Here is a 16,192-nt window from a genome sequence, read left to right as displayed (position 1 = left end):
GCTATAGAAGGTTCCGGTCTGGTCTCTGCGCAGGCGCAAAGCCCATATGTGTGAATGCATAGATGACCACTCGAAGAACTACAGTTACAGGTAAGCAACCTGCATATCTGTATGTACTCAAAACTACATAACCCATAAACTGATTTTGGGGCTCATCTACACCAAGCAGGATATTCCACAATGAAAGCGGTATATAAAAGGAAGGAACCACACTACTGCTCTCTAGCGATATTGAAGTGCACTGCAGGATCTACACTACTGCTTTATAGTGGTACTGAAGTGCACTGACAACTCTTGGAGCCTATGATGCATCTACAACAACCAGGATATAACACTATGAAAGTGGTTTGAAAGTGGTATGTGTCAATGGGCCCCAACAGTTGTCAGTGCACTTCAATACTGCTATAAAGCAGTAGTGTGGCTCCTGCCTTTTATATACCGCTTTCATAGTGGAATATCCTGCTTGGTATAGATGACCCCTTGGTTACATCCATTGCACTGTATATTTTATAAAGCTAATAATGTCTAGATTTTTGTGTCCAGTAGTGCAATCCGATACACATCTACTCAGAAGTAAGCCACATTGAGTTCAGATTAGTGGGTACAGGATTGCAGCCTTAGCAAGTTATCAGTTTGTGGACATATATTGAGGTTAACCATTTTGTTTTGTCTTGCAAATAAAGTGGGCAATCTAATGTGGTGGAACCTCAATTGAACCAGATATACATATGCAAAACCAGCACTTTGCAATGAAACTTCTCATAACAGTTGGTGCATATTTAATATGAAATCAGGCCACACAACATACTTGGGCAAATCCACCTGCTACTGCCACCATAGCTGATGTGGCTCAGCTCTGTGGTGGTGGCAAATGGAAAGACGTGTGTGTTTGCTATCTTCTGGCCTACCGTAAGCACCTTTTTTCTGTCTCTGTGGATATCAGTTCTTCTATTTCAGTAATAGCTGTAACTTCTCTCATTAGCCACTGGTTTAATGTGAATGAGCAGCATGGTGGAGCAATAAAACATTTACTCCCACTTTGTGTGAATTGGTAACAATACTCAAAAATACATAGCTTATTGTGACCTCTGAACAGTGATCCTGGTTTGTTTCTCTCAAAAGACACAGGATTGCTAAGCTTTATTGTTGATTTATGAATCCTAACTTGTTTGGGAGCATCAACCAAATCCCAAGTTTAACATCACAATAAACTATCCATTTCTGATTAGTTTTACCTATTAATGCAAAGGGAAGAACAAACAATTTGCTTGCATGCTGCTTGTTCACAGTAAACCAGGATAAGCCAGGAATTGTTATCATTATATGCAAACTTGGCCATGCCTAAAAACAATGGAAGGCAACACAAAATGATATGACAGAATATTATTTGCACTTTTTGCCTTGTATCTCTGGTAATGTAATTGCTAGAGACTTGGCTTTCTTAAAAGGAACGCTGCGAATCCAGGGCATCTATGGCCTTAGCTAGACCTAAGGTTTATCCCGGGATCATCCTAGGGTCATACCTGTTCACGTAAATGACACACAGGGGATTCTGGAAGCAGGCAGGGACGACCCCGGGACGATCCCAGGATAAACCTTAGGTCTAGCTAAGGCCTATGAGTCCAAGCAAGCGCTGGGTAGCAAGCCCAGAATCTATTAGGGCATCTATTAGGCCAAACAAGCACCCTTTCTGTGTAGCATCTAAAACTTCTAAAATTCTAAAGCTGCTTTTTAAAACTATCTAGATTTTGGTAGAATAGATAAAATATGCAACAAGCCCCTCGAATTATGCATGCATTGTTTTGCTGTAAATACAAATATTATAATTTGTATCATAACAATCATAATTACAGTATCTTTTGAATGTAAAAAAAAAAAAATAATAATTAAGTGTTCATTATACTCATTTATGGGTACACTTCAGACTATGTCCTATCAACTACACTGGAACCCTGGGCGGGAACAGGTAGCCTGGATTACCTCCAGTTTCAGGGTCGGGGGTTCACTTTGTACCTTACCTGTTATGCTTGCTTCACTTTGTAGTTTGCTAGTGTTTGTGTTGGTTATGTTTCTACCAGTTTTCTTTGCAAGCTGTAACAGTTTGCTTGTTTGTTCTCCATTGAGAATTGTAGGGAACTGTAGCTGAGTTTAGCTCTAGGCTCCAGGGCTGAGCTGAGTTTTAAATGCATGTTTCTCTTGTCTCTTTCAAAATCAGCTATCCAAACTATAACTGCAACAACACAAACAACAAAATGCTATTGGTTTTTCCTAAATAATTGTGCATGTAAATAAGTTCAAATATTTGTTCCTTTTCATTTCAGGTATGATGTTGATTCAAAGAGTCCAAACCTATCAAAACATGTAAGTACTACTTCATTTTAATCTTAAAAGTGTGTGGTATGATTTATTTATTGCATTATGAACATCTGGTCCTCACATAGGTTCATTGTATTGCTGCTTCATTTTAAAGAAACTGTGTTGTTGTTTTTTACCACTGCCAAGTAAAGTCTTACAAACTAATAATATAATCTCCAGTAGTCACATGATCAAGCTCTGCTACAAATCCATGCCACTGATACCCACAAGTTCCTAAACCACAAAAGTAACAGAAAAGAAAAACGCTATTTGCATAGAAGCTTCTGATCTCTTCCTCACAGGTGCAGCAGAGGAGGGGTGGAGGTTGAACCCAAGGCTCCCTTAGGCTCATTCCCATGACAATTAACCATAATTTATCATTATGTCTGACTGCAGAATATGTGATAAAATTCTTCCTAAATACTGTATTTCCTATTCCTATAACCTTAATAATGGGAAACTGTGAATGTGGTGGTAGAATTAAACTATGTCTCTGAAAAAAATATTGGAGCGTAATAATTTTACATTATATTTTTTTCAGGATTTCTTGGGACAAGTCTTCTGTACACTTGGAGAGATTGTTGGTTCACAAGGGAGCAGATTAGAAAAGCCAGTTGTGTAAGTATAATTTTTAAAAGTAGTTATTTCTTTTAACACTCACAAAGTGCCCAAAATTTTCTATGCACTGTGTAGATAATAAAATAGTCCCTGCCAGGGGGCTCACAGGCTTTGTATGCATGATACAAAGGAAAATGAAATTGAGAGAGAAGAGAGCAGCAAGCATTGTAATAGCTGCAATTGATACTAAACTTCCTGTGTTCTCTATGTCCTTACCAATAGCTACTAATGTTGCCTTTGGGTTAGGGCAGACCTTGCGTTTTCTGGAGTTTGACAAATGAGAATTCTAGACGGGCAATACTCGTAGGGAATGGCATTATTTTACCTACTGAATATGAGTGGTGGTGTTTTAAATTAATTATAAAATCGTCTATAATTAAGGTGAATAAACTTTACAGCATTCTGTCATTATAAAGCCTGAAAATCCTAATCCTCAAAAATCAAGGCAATTTGTTCTTGAATTACAGGCAAAATTTGCTCATTGAAATACAAAATATGCTCATTGAACTTAAGGCAAAATGAATACAATCTGCTCTGTCGATCGGAAATTTGACATGGCAAACCTACCTTTTGGGGGTTGTAATCTTACCAAATTTCTGAAATATTGAATGAAGAATGGCTGTGTTACAGAAGTAGCAAAAGTTTTCTTTGAAGTACAGCCTTCTCATTGGCTGCATTTAAACGCAACACTAAACTGTGGTTTAGAGAGCAGTCCTACGGCTCTAGATAGTCTTGGAGGGGGCATAGGATAGTTCAGATTCCTGGATCCAAGGTTGGAGCCAGGAGTCTGAGCTCTTCACCCCCTCCTCCTTGCAGCCAATGTGGTGAGAACGGCTCTGGCTTCCTCTCTAAGGTCACAAAGACACCAGTGGATGGGAAGGGGAGGAGATGCCATACCCCAGGCCTCCCCAGTCTCCTTCCCTCCTCCTCCCCGACACCTCAGCTAAGTAGACAAAAAAGCACATCTAATGAAAATTCAGAGTGGGAAGAAACCGGAGGTGAAGATCGCCTGGGGACCGCCTCCTACTCAGCTTTAGATGGCCGTAAGCCTCTGAGTTCAGAAGCTTACAGCCATTCCTATAGAATTGCATCCTTATTGTTATTAGATGAGCCCCAGTGAGCATTGGACTCTCACATACCCCTGTCCTCCCCAGGCACAGATGCGAGAAGATTGGAAGCGTTCACTTCTAATTTAAATTGACTGCAGCATGTCATTTTGTCTGATTAATCATAACTACAGTTCATTGAATTGAGCCAACTTCATAAGCTATAGTTTGAAGTTGGCTTGTTTCGCCAAACAATTTGTCTGGCTTTGGACATCGCCATAGGCTGCAGTTAAACTAAAATGGAAGTGAAAAATTCCACAGTCCTCCTTGTGACAGCAACTAGAGGAGGTGGAGGGAGTTTGAGCACGAGGCTCACTGCAGCTCATTCTCAAAATGCTTAACCATGGTGTAGCATTTCATCCAAATGAAGTCATTGTTTGCAAACTTTCTTGCCCACCCAAAGAGAGAGTGGTGGTTTACCTGTGGAGCCCAGGTTATGGATTTCTGGAAGTTTGGTGCTTACAATGTCTGTCAAGTTAAAACATTTTTGTTCTCCCAGGCACTTTTAAATGATTTTTTCCCTAAGATTTTATCGGAAAAGAAGTTATATTTTAAACACTAATTGAGAAATCCATGCTGCTATCTGACTTAGATTTAAAGTGATGGTGAATTTGGAATGTGCTTTTATTTTAATTTTTTGGGTAGTAATTTAACTATGTAGTTGTATTTTATTGTAATTTCTTATTCTGAACCACATCTGGGATATCTTTGTATGAAAGGTAGTATATAAATACTTGAAATAAAATGAAAAGTCTTTTAATGTTCTTTTTTTGTCAATTTATATACATTATGTCAAAAATTCAGGAGTATTGCAAGACCTTTAGCTGGCTCGGTGAAAATCCTTGTATTTCTAGAGTTAATGAAATTTCAAAGTTCCCATTTAAATTAGTCATTGAACTACAGGCAAATATTATACCTCATGTCTGTTTGGCAGAATGAAGCTTCCCTGGTGGAACCTGGTAGCCAAAACAAAATTGGCCATTGCTGGTGCGAGCAGGCTGCAGAAGTGTGTATTTGAGGATGGGCTGTGTTTGTTTGTTGAAAAGAGTGGTTGCTGCATGTATTTGGCATGTGGTGATGTAACTGATTGCATGTGCTTGCATATAGCATGGTGCCTTGTGTTCCTGTAGGTATGAGTGTGATCTGTGTGTCTTTGCTTGTGGCTGGCTTCTGGGCATCTTTACATGTAGTGAGCTGTGTAATGATTCCATGCATTTGCATTTGGTGTGCTCTTGCATGTTGCTGCATATTGTGTGTGTTTGCATGTAGCATGTTGCTACTTGTTATGTACATCTGCATGTGTCATACTCCTGCATAGCTTTGTACTGTGTTGCAATGCTTTTTGCAGGTGCCATGCTATTGCCTGTTGACATGTGTATTTGCGTGTAGAGTGCTGGTGAAGGTATTTGCATGTGATGCACATGTCCCTCCATATGTTTGCATGTGGCATTCCGCTGTGTGTTGTGTTGTTCCACTTGTTGGGTATGCTCCCGAGAATTGCTTGCTGTGTTTGCGTGGAATGTGGTCCTATGTTTTGCTTTACATGTTTGTGTGTGGCCTACTCCTGTGCACGTTTGCCTGTGGTGTGCTCCTGTATGTGATGTTGTATGTATTTGCATATGACATATCTCTTCACGTTTGTGTGTGTTTGAGAGAGAGAGAGAGAGGGTGGAGCAGCCCTGTCTTCACCAGATTAGCAGTCTCTGGCTTGGCTCACTTATTCTAATATTCTGCTGTACATCTCCTTTGATATCTCTGCTATATCCACTTGATCTGCAGTCTGTGATAACAGTGGATTATATTGCAGAGTTATTGAATGCCACTGTCTTAGCTTTTGCTCCTCCCTCACACTGGAACTAAACAATAGACTACACTGCATGCTTTTTACACTTTTTGAACTATTTGGTGAATTGTAAAGATAATAAAAGCAGGAATGTTATGGGGATAATTGTAAAATGGCCTACCGTACAGGGTTAATGTAAAGATAACTGAGATATTGGCTGGTATGTATTATGGAAGAAGGGGATTTTGAGGGGTAGGGAGTGGCCTTTGCAAGGGTAGTGGGCAGAGAGATGGCAGGGGAAGGCAGACTGGCCGTTACAGGAGAAAGGGATGGCCATAAGTTTTTCTCCCTGCCCTCTAGTTCACCTGTCAGTCAAGGCCCAGGATACTTTGGTAGCAACAACTTCAGCATGAAATTTGTGCTGTTGGAAGCCAACTCAGTCATTGAGCAGTTTTCCAGAGGCGTTGGGGCAATGAAGTGGCAAGCGCAGTGACTAGAGTGCTGAGGAAAACTCAAGTTGAATCTGATCAAACATGACAGCAGAAAACAAATCTTCTGCCACCATTGCATCCAAACAGAGTCAACTGGCCTAGTCTATGAAAAGTTACAGCAAGGGCCTGGTCAATTGGGGGAAGAAGACTTGGTTGTCCACTGTGACCATTTTGATAGACACTTCACAGATAAAGTTGCTCACATCCACGCTTAGATGCCATGACTATTGCAAATCTTAGGGAGGTACATTTGCAGCTGCTTTTCCTATTATGAATAGTTTTCCGTTTATGTATCCTGAGGATGTGGACAAGATTATTGGAAGTATGATGTCAACCACTTGCATTCTTCACCTTTGCCTTCCCTTGGCTGGTTAAAACTTTCTGTTCTGGCAAGCTTTTATTTTGCTGGACAGGTAATTTTTATGTGGAAGACTCGCATTTTAGAATGTTTTAATCTGCTGAATCAGTTTCTATTTTATGCAGATTTCCCCCCTTTTAAATGGTACAGACCTGTTTTGTGTTTAATTTTTGTAAGATGCCCTGAAGAGTGCAAATACCTTTCTAAATGAACAAATAATGCATGTGAAGTTCTTCTGATACCTTAGACGTAATATAAATGCTGTGTAATCAAGTGAACAGTGAAGTTCAGCACACAAACATACACACCCACACCAGAAAGGGCTTATGTAATTCAGAGAATTTTCTTTTCAAAAAACCTTCAATTTAAGAGATGAGCTAAGCCACTTAGAAACTCATTTATGCACCACAAAGCATGGAAATTGTAGGCTAAGGTACCTGCCTCAATTTCTGTGCTATGTACAGAAGCAGTAAACACTTTCTCCAGTTTCATATATTGTATTTGCTTTCAACCTCGGTGTATCCACAATTCCCTTGATTGTTCAGTCCCAATCATCATCTTATGCAGACTGGGGGAATACAAAAATTTAAGACAGTATAGGACAGTGGTACACTGACTTTCTGCTTCCCTTGTATGCTTTCAATTTAGAGTGATGAGCTGTATATAAAAGAGAGAACAAGGTTGATTAATGGGGAGTGTAGAGAGGGAATTCTAGGGGAAGGGATCAATTGGGTCAGTTGGTTAGTCTATTGGTTAAGAAAGCTTCATTCATTTATATTTGAGTAAACAGTGTTTAATGCTATTTCTTAATGCTGTTTTGTTACAGAGGAATTCCTGGGAGGAACTGTGGCATAATAATACTGACAGCAGAGGAATTGAATTGTTGCCGGGTAACTTAAAATTCTGGTTTTCTTTTGCTAAAGTATACTGTTTGGTTCCTACCAGTTATCAAAGTTACAGTATGTAACTTTTTGCCCATTAGTAAAATTGAAAAGTAGCCTTCCCAGCCTGGTGCCTTCCAGATGTATTGAACTTTAATTCCCATCAGCCCTAGCTTGCATGGTCAATGGGCAGGGATCATGAGAGTTGTAGTCCAAAACATCTGGAGGGCATCAGGTTGGGGAAGGCTGAACAAGAACATGCTAAATTAACAGTCTTTGAAAAGTGGATATCAGGGCATTTGCTGTGGGGGGTGGGGGAAGGATTTTGTGTTTCCTCTCATGCTACTTATTCCATCTGTGTTTTTTCCAGAAATATTTCTACAAATTCATTGGGCATTTTCTATTTGCATCACAGATATGGGTGAAAACAGGGCTCATTACACCTTTGGGGATCTGTGGTGTAGCTGGTTATGTCTCTGTGGTGTAGCTGGTTATATCCATATTGCTCAGTGTAACTGGTGGATGGTAGAAATATTAGCTTTTATAAGTATAATCTGTGTGAAAATGTTACAAAATTTTCTCTGGCAAAATCAGTATCTATAATCATAGGTAGAGTGTACTGTCTGCAATTTTAAAGAAGTTACCTTGTTAACATGGCTAGTAGAGAATGACTGTAGGTAGCAGGATGATGGGTAAATGACCAGGAAATTCTTCTACGCAATAGAGTTTTAGTTTGGGGTTGGGGCAACTGACACTGAATCATCTATTCCTCTGCCTGTGCTGTATGGTACAGTTCATCCAGCTCCAGTCCCCTCTAAATCTGTTAAGCTGTTAGGCAGTATGTACCTTCATCGTTTCAAGGGTCCTTTAGTAGTTAACTGGGATCAAAGGAAGCATTTCTCCCTATGAAGCCAATTAACCAGCACCAAAGTACATTTTAGACTGAGCAAATGCAGACATTTTAACAGCTTAAAAGATCCTTAAGGAGGGAAAACTGGAATTGCAAGGAAAAAATACTGTTTGGTCCAGAACCTCTGACCGCGTGCTACCATGATTCCGTGGCAATGTGAGGGTACTGTGCATGAATAGCCCTTGGTCTGTCCATGGGCAGGAGAGCCTTAAAAAAAACACCCAACAGTTTTTGTGCATGAACCACCTCCCTTTGTGATCCCTTTTCACTGTTATGCTGGCTGGCACAGAACCACCAACTTTGCTATTAAAACAAATGATGATTAATACAATACAATAATTATTAGTACAATAATTCGTTTCTCAAACTTTCCTTTTCTTAATAACATTTCCTAATTTCTATATAACCTAACTTTTTTCCTAATAAACAAATTCCTTTAGTTTTCTTAAAAACGATCTGCAACTCAGTCCCAGTAAGGCAAAGAAGCTGTTAGTTGGTGGTTCTGCTTTGCTGGGACATAACATTTGCCTGTGTTGGATAGGGTTGCACTGGGCCTATAATCTGGGTGTGTGTGTGTGTGTGAATAAATCTGTCCCTATCTCTAGAAGTCTAGTTTGCTTTTAACCACCTAAAGCTGCTGCACCAGCTATCACCTTTCCTATACAGAGATATAGGAAAGTTGTTTTATTGTTTTATTGTGGTTTTAATTTTTGTGAACCGCCCAGAGAGCTTCAGCTATTGGGCGGTTTAAAAATGTAATAAATAAACAAATAGTATGCCCAGAGTTATCCATGTTTTGATGTCTGTTTAGCTCAGTGCATTGCATGTACAACTGCCCTTGAAGACAATTCAGAAACTATAGTTCTTCTTCGTGATCTCTGTGCATCACACATATGGGCTCTGCAGCTGCACAGAGCCTGTAATTTGGGAAGCTTCTAAAGCTGAGAAAGTTAATCTAATCCCTCAATTCTTCTTCGACCACCTAATCCCTCTGTTCTTTTAGACCACCAATTTTGGTGCCTTGTTGGCAACTTACAGGACTACATTTTTTTAGATTTATGTTGAGATTTTAGTTGAGCAATCACATGTTTTTTACCCCAGGGCTTGTGGCCATGAAGATGCCCTTTAGGTAGTGCTCACAGTGTGGTAGTAAATTGCCACCATCAGATGCGCACTCCCTTTGTCTGTTCTGCTTAGGAGAAAGGCATGTGGTAGAGGCTTGCCCGCTGTGTTAAGGTTTCTCCAAGCAGGCCCAGAGAAATCAGGCAGATAGACTTCGAGCAGAGCTTTGGAAGAGGCCACTGAAGAGGCCATTGAGGAGTGACAAGAGATCAGGACAAGTGCCGACCCCTTTGTGCCAGCTCTAGCCATGGGCAGGATGGAAAAACCTCTCATTCCGGGGTGGTCTTTGGCTGTGTCTACAGCAAAAAATTATTGAAGAAGGCTTGGTTGCCTAAAACAACAGACTAGGTGAAGAAAAAGAAGAAGCAAAAAAATTGCAGCATTCTGATCAACGGAAAGATCTCTTTGCACTACTGCCTTTATTAAACTCACCCATACTGATGTGATCTGAATTGTCGGTACCGAGGGTCGATACAGTGAAGTGTTGGTACCGAGAATTGCCTCAACATCTGAATGAGGGATTAGGGATTGTACCCTCGACTTGTGAATGAGGATGAGATCCGCGGCCTTTTCAATCACCTCGACATCTTCAGTCTCCTCGATCCTGATTCACGATCCTCATTATACTAACCTAACAGCTGTAGATAGACACTGGCATTTCCCCTGCTATCAACATTGTCCCAGATCACCAATGTTTGATTGGGATAGGAGGTTGGAGTGGTCATTCCTAGGCCTACTTATTACTGGGATGATGGGAGGCATAGACAGGAAAGGGATGAATGTTATTACCATAATTATATGGACACAACCTCATTCCACCATGGATTGATACCATTGCCACTATCTCATGGGCCGCCACCAGACGATTTGTCCCTGCTACCTCCACAGCCAACTGACTGCTCCACTTCAACGGATGCTGCCACCGTCAGTGGCACCGCAGCCTACTGTACTCTATTAGGCTGTAGTTCCAACTTCTGCTGGGGATGTGGAGAGGGGCCGTCTTCTCAACCAGAGGCATCAATGATGACTATCAATCTTACTCTGCATCCTATTCTTCAGTGGTCCCATCTATTTCATCCCCAGATGAGGTGGTAGGGTAGCAGGACCCTATCACCCCTTCAGATGATCTAGGTCATTTCTTGGAACAGATCCTGAGTATGGCACAATCCTTGGGGATCAAAACACAGCAGCCTGTTCAGAAGCTGAAAGATCCAGTGTCTGATGTGGTAAATGTAGAAATGTTGATGCCGGTGGCTATTTCCTTTTTGCCAACACTGTTGCAGACTGTACTGCAGTTGTGGAAGCACCGGCGTCCATGAACTCTACTTCTAAAAGGCTTAATAGCATATACAGAGAAGGATACTGAATTTTTGTTCACATATCCACATCCAACTCTATAATTGTTGAATCTGCCCAGAGTTGGGTCACAAGATTCCTTCAGCCACTCTAGACAAGGAGGGAAGATGACTGGATCTTGTGGGTCTCAAGATTTATTCATTGTTGGCTCTCAACCTTCAAGTATCAAACTACCAGACTACGGTGGAGAGATACCAGATGCTTTTATGGGAGAAGATAGGTTCACTTTGTGACCACGTACTTGAAGATCAAAGAGAATTGGCCAGAGTATTCCAGGTGGAGGTATCACGTCTAGCAAGCCAAAAAATTAATGCTGCTTGACACCAGATGGATTATGGAGCAAAGGCAATGATCAGGGCAGTCGCGTTTAGAAGACATGCTTGGCTGAGGTTAGCAGGTTTTATGTCAGTTCCCTTGGTTCCGAACTGAGGAATTAGTCTGGAAGCTGCTTGAAAATGTGCAGTGGAATGGTAGGAGAGGGATTTCATCAAAGGTTTCTCAGTTTTAGAAGTTTCCTCAATCAAGGCTTTGCACAGGCGCAAAGCCCATATGTGTGAATGCCCAGAGGACTACTTGAAGAACCACAGTTATGGGTAAGCAATCTGTTCTTCGTACAAAATACTGTAGCTTGGCTGCTAACTGGAGCTGGATGCACGGAGCACATCTCGCCATTCTTAAAACAGCTGCTGGTGTTCCTGGTCTGTTTCCAGGCACAATTCAAGATTCTGGTGTTAACTTTTAAAGCCCTTACAAGCAGGGTACCAGTATTTTAAACCAGGGGTGGGGAGACTTCAAGCTTCTTGGATCTACTTTGTTTTTCACTAGAAACTCAAGATCAACCAAATCCAAGTGCAAAAGACACCTGTTCCAGTTTAGTAGCAAAAGAGAAGTTACTAGAATAAAATAAATCTGAAGTCATGTAGTCAAGCAAATTGTTCTTTATGTCATTAAATGGTTTGTATAGTTTATGCATTATGTGTATATTGTACACTTTTGTTAGGATGCTGTGCTGATGCAGTTTTGTGCAAACAAATTAGACAAGAAAGATTTCTTTGGAAAATCAGATCCTTTCCTGGTATTTTTTCGCAGCAATGAAGATGGCAGGTAGGTACATCTTTCTTCTTCTTCTTCTTCTTCTTCTTCTTCTTCTTCTTCTTCTTCTTCTTCTTCAAGGAAGGATTTTTAGTTTTGGTGGCATTTGGATTTTGTATGTAGCACAGTGCTATCTTTTCTTTTTAAATCAACATACTATATAAATCAATATAGATCACCATTCATTATGAATGATGAGAGAGTGTATATTTCCTCTATATAAACAAATTCAGATGTTTTGTAATCATACAATTGCAAAGATGTGTTTGTTCAAATAAAAATAAATAGAAGTTTTAATAAGATTACTATTTTAATAGAATTCAACAAGCTAATCTCTCAATATAATGTATAACAAAACAAAAGTGATTTGGGACCTGTAGAAAGTCCACTTAAATTACTTTGCTATCAAAATAACTGAAGTGGTATATAGAAAATATCAAGAGGAATAAAAGCAATATTTAGAAATAGTTTAAACAATATTTCATCTTTAGAGTGCTGTTGATTTTTTAAAAAGGGACCATCAAGTTCCCAAGTTGTTTGTTTCATGTTTGCCTAATTTGCATACTATAATGTAGGGGTGGGTAAACTCCAGCCACAGAGATTCCTAAACTACCCTGTAGAGGAATCTCTGTGCCCCACTTCCTCCAGGCCCTGCCCCAACCGTCACATTCATCCCCCCCCCCGTTTTTTTAAAAGAAAATCTATGCAGGGACAGACACAGAACTATCATTCTCTCTGCATGGAGAAAGGAACTTGGACGGTGCTCCAACAGTGGCCAGACAGATTCTTCTGAGAAACCCACAAGTAAGACATGAAGGCAACCATCCTCTTCCCCTCCCCCCAAAGTAGTATTCAGATGTGTACTGCCTTTGAAGTTGGAGATTCTATTTCGATATCACGGACAATAGACTTCATGAATTTGTCTAATCTCCTCTAATGAGGTTGGTTCTAGTGATGTTGTATATTTATGTTAGAAAGAGAACCATCTCACATTTGAATTCCTTAGGAACTCTCATGTGTGAGTGACTTTTTAATTTGTCAGGTAGCCATCAAACTTCATCCTTTCTTATCTATATTTAACATAGTTTCTTTTTATTATTATTATTTATTACATTTATATCCCACCTTTCTTCCATCATGGAATTCAAGGTGGCTACATGTGGTTTCCAGGTGGTCTCCCCTCCAAGCATTGACCAGACCCATATCTGCTTAGCTTTGGCAAGGTCATTGCTTCATGTGCTTCATGTCTTGGGACCTCAGATTTCTTTTCTTCAAAATTGTTCAGGTGTTGGTATCCTGCCAACAGCTTCTGTAATGAAGACTGATACAATGGGGAATAGCACTCTACACATTCCTAGAAACATTCTGTGTTACGTTGACAAAAGTTGTGGAATAAAGAAGAGGGAATTGACTCTGTAAACTCCGAGCTCAGAATCCTTGCAATACTGCTTTATGATGGTGTCAAATTACCCCCCACTGTCTAAAACTGCATTGGGGAAACTGGACCATTTGTATTCATCCCTGAGAATTTGGCATTGGCATCCATTTTTTGTGTTGTCATATGTTTGGGTCTGAAATATTGTGAAGATGAAAACCCAGTATGGCTTAGCACATACACAGTACATATTTAAGATCACTTAACATGGAAGTTAGACACTTACGTCCTTTCATTGTTCCGTCATGCTCTTAATCAAGTTTTTTTTTTCCATAGTTCCAAGCATGCTTTTAAAAGTGATGTGGAATCCTACTCTCTATTGGTGGTTGTGAGCCCAGAACTAGGGATGGAGTTGGATAGTGGGGGCAGGCATCAGTTGTTGTTGGTTGGAACATAATTTTTATGTCTAGCAGCTTCATGACTAATTTAGAATACCAATTTTTCCATTTTTGATTTGTTAAAAATATGCCTGTGATGTGCAGAATGAAAGAGGGACACTAATGCACCATATCCTAGTCTTGTGCATTATATATATGCAACTGAGTTTTAAGGGTGGTCATATGACTAAAAACAAAAATGCATTTTTATTTCACTTTAATTACAACAATTTGTTTTCAGTTTGGCAAGCAGACTCTTACTGGGTTCAGACAACATGTTAACCCACAATGGGTTAAATAAACCACAATGGTTTATTTAACCCATGATGGCTTAGTGTGTCATCTGTGAGCTCTTTTCCCAACCATGGTGGGTTTTCTCCCCAAAATAAGCCACCCTAGAAACCCATGGTCTCCAGTAAGGGTTGTTTTACCTATGGTGGCTTAGTGTGTCATCTGTCATGCCAGCGTGGGTTACAGAGATCGCCTACAGAGCAGCTTGCTAAAAACAGCCAAAAATGCTGCCACTCTGCTCCTCTCAAGCAATCTCTGAGCAAACTTATTTTCCTGCCACATACAGCCATGTCTCTGATACACACAACCCTCACACATGGTTCATAAATGGTTTCACATGTGGATAAATCCTCACTTTTCCATAAAAGTACAAAATCCTGCATTTTTCCATTAGTTCATGTGGTGGCTCCCCATAAGGGAACTTGTACATCTGCAAACTTTCAAGGAGTTAGAGCCCCCTTTTTTGTTGCATGTGAGCAGAGAAAGGACACCTAGCAAAGGCTTTAAAATCTGCAAAGGAAGCTGGGATACCTGCCAGCTGGGGAGGGGAATTACAGGGTGAGGAGGGGCAAGGACGGGGGACTAAAATACTCTGTGTAGTTTATTTGTCTGATCGTCTGTCAGGACTCAGTAGGGTGTTTGCAAAATAGGCTACTGTGCAAATTTTATAAGCCACTATGGATTAACATGATGTGTGAACAAGTCCTATAAATAGCTTTACATAAATTAAAATTCTTTTTGTGTTTTAGTTTTACAATCTGCCACAAGACAGAAGTTATAAAGAATACATTAAATCCAGTGTGGCAGGCATTCAAGATATCTGTGAGAGCACTTTGTAATGGAGATCATGACAGGTAATAGAAACTGAACTTTTATTTTTAGTATGACTTCCTATAAACTACGAATTCACATAAGTTAACTTTTGTAAGATTTGAAGTTCCTCAATTTATTTAATCCTTTTAGAAGGGGTGATATCAGTTCAAATCTCATAGTAAATGTTAATATTTTATTCATTTATTTAAATATGTATATCTAACAGAACAATTCTACGCATGTTTACTCAGAAGTAAGTCCCACTATGTTCACTGGGCCTTTCTTCTACGTAAGTGTGCATAAGATTGCATCTTAAGAGATACATGAGATACAGCAGCATTTTCAGTATACTAATAGGTCCCACTCTCTCCACAGATGATTGACAAGCAGATAAAAGGCAAAATATCTGGAAACAAGGAGTCACTGCTGCTAGTGCACTAAGAAACTAGTTACTGCTCTCTGTTACTGAAAAGCAAACACTGATGATACTACTTTCCTCAAGAAAGGCTCTTTTTGTTAAAGCTTCCTGGAAGTATTGTCTTGTTTAGAATACATGGGATAAAAATCGGTCTAAGGAGCAATTAATAGAATATGCTGGTGCTTCATTCCTTTTCATAAGTAGCAATATATTATGTGAACATCTGGTAAAAGAAAAATGGATGGAAAGGTTTCTTCCTCATCTTGGCTACTTCATGTAATTATTTTTATGAATTAACTCACTGAGGTGCTTTCAGACATTGCTGATAAAATCTCTGCTTCAGTTGATCCACATCTCCTTCCTCCTTTGCCACCTTCAGTGTGAAACTGCAAGATACATTATAATTATAAGAAATTGAACAGAAGACAAAAGTTTCACAGCAGTTTCCAAGGCTATATCTCACCTAGCCAAAATCAAGGCATTCTGAACTAAATAAAAGTAAGAAGAACCAGCACTTGTCAAATTGAGTTATACACATGTGTTCTAGAAAACCTAAGGACACATTTGTCCTTTCCTTCATTTCATTGTCAGAGGAAATATTTTTCCAAATTAGAGAACTTGATCAAAATAAACTTCAGGAGTCAAGATGTTTAATTATATAAAATAACTTAAGTAAATAATTTTTAAAAGCCCAATTAAATCCTTAGGAAAATTGCCCAGCTTTGTTATCTGACCGCTTTGCTTAAAAAACATGTCTCCTTGAAATTGATTTGGTTCATCTTAGAC

At 39.7% G+C, this 16,192-nt stretch overlaps 1 protein-coding gene across 3 annotated transcripts in view; it reads left to right on the top strand.

Moving 5' to 3' along the window:
- CPNE8 (copine 8) overlaps nucleotides 1-16,192 on the top strand; it is a 66,692-nt gene that overhangs the window by 28,065 nt on the left and 22,435 nt on the right. For 2 of the 3 annotated variants that reach the window (XM_063134136.1, XM_063134138.1), the window contains exons 5-10: nucleotides 2,322-2,361; nucleotides 2,897-2,973; nucleotides 5,014-5,085; nucleotides 7,538-7,601; nucleotides 11,981-12,084; nucleotides 14,925-15,029. In XM_063134136.1, coding sequence (XP_062990206.1) covers nucleotides 2,322-2,361; nucleotides 2,897-2,973; nucleotides 5,014-5,085; nucleotides 7,538-7,601; nucleotides 11,981-12,084; nucleotides 14,925-15,029 — 462 coding nt within the window. The remainder of the gene's footprint in view (nucleotides 1-2,321; nucleotides 2,362-2,896; nucleotides 2,974-5,013; nucleotides 5,086-7,537; nucleotides 7,602-11,980; nucleotides 12,085-14,924; nucleotides 15,030-16,192) is intronic. The other variant, XM_063134137.1, reaches the window with a different exon arrangement.

This window comes from Elgaria multicarinata, chromosome 9 (assembly GCF_023053635.1).
Source record: "Elgaria multicarinata webbii isolate HBS135686 ecotype San Diego chromosome 9, rElgMul1.1.pri, whole genome shotgun sequence".
Classification (NCBI taxonomy): Eukaryota; Metazoa; Chordata; class Lepidosauria; order Squamata; family Anguidae; genus Elgaria; species Elgaria multicarinata.
Note: the sequence above shows the minus strand (reverse complement) of the source record. Positions and strands in the feature narration are given on the sequence as shown.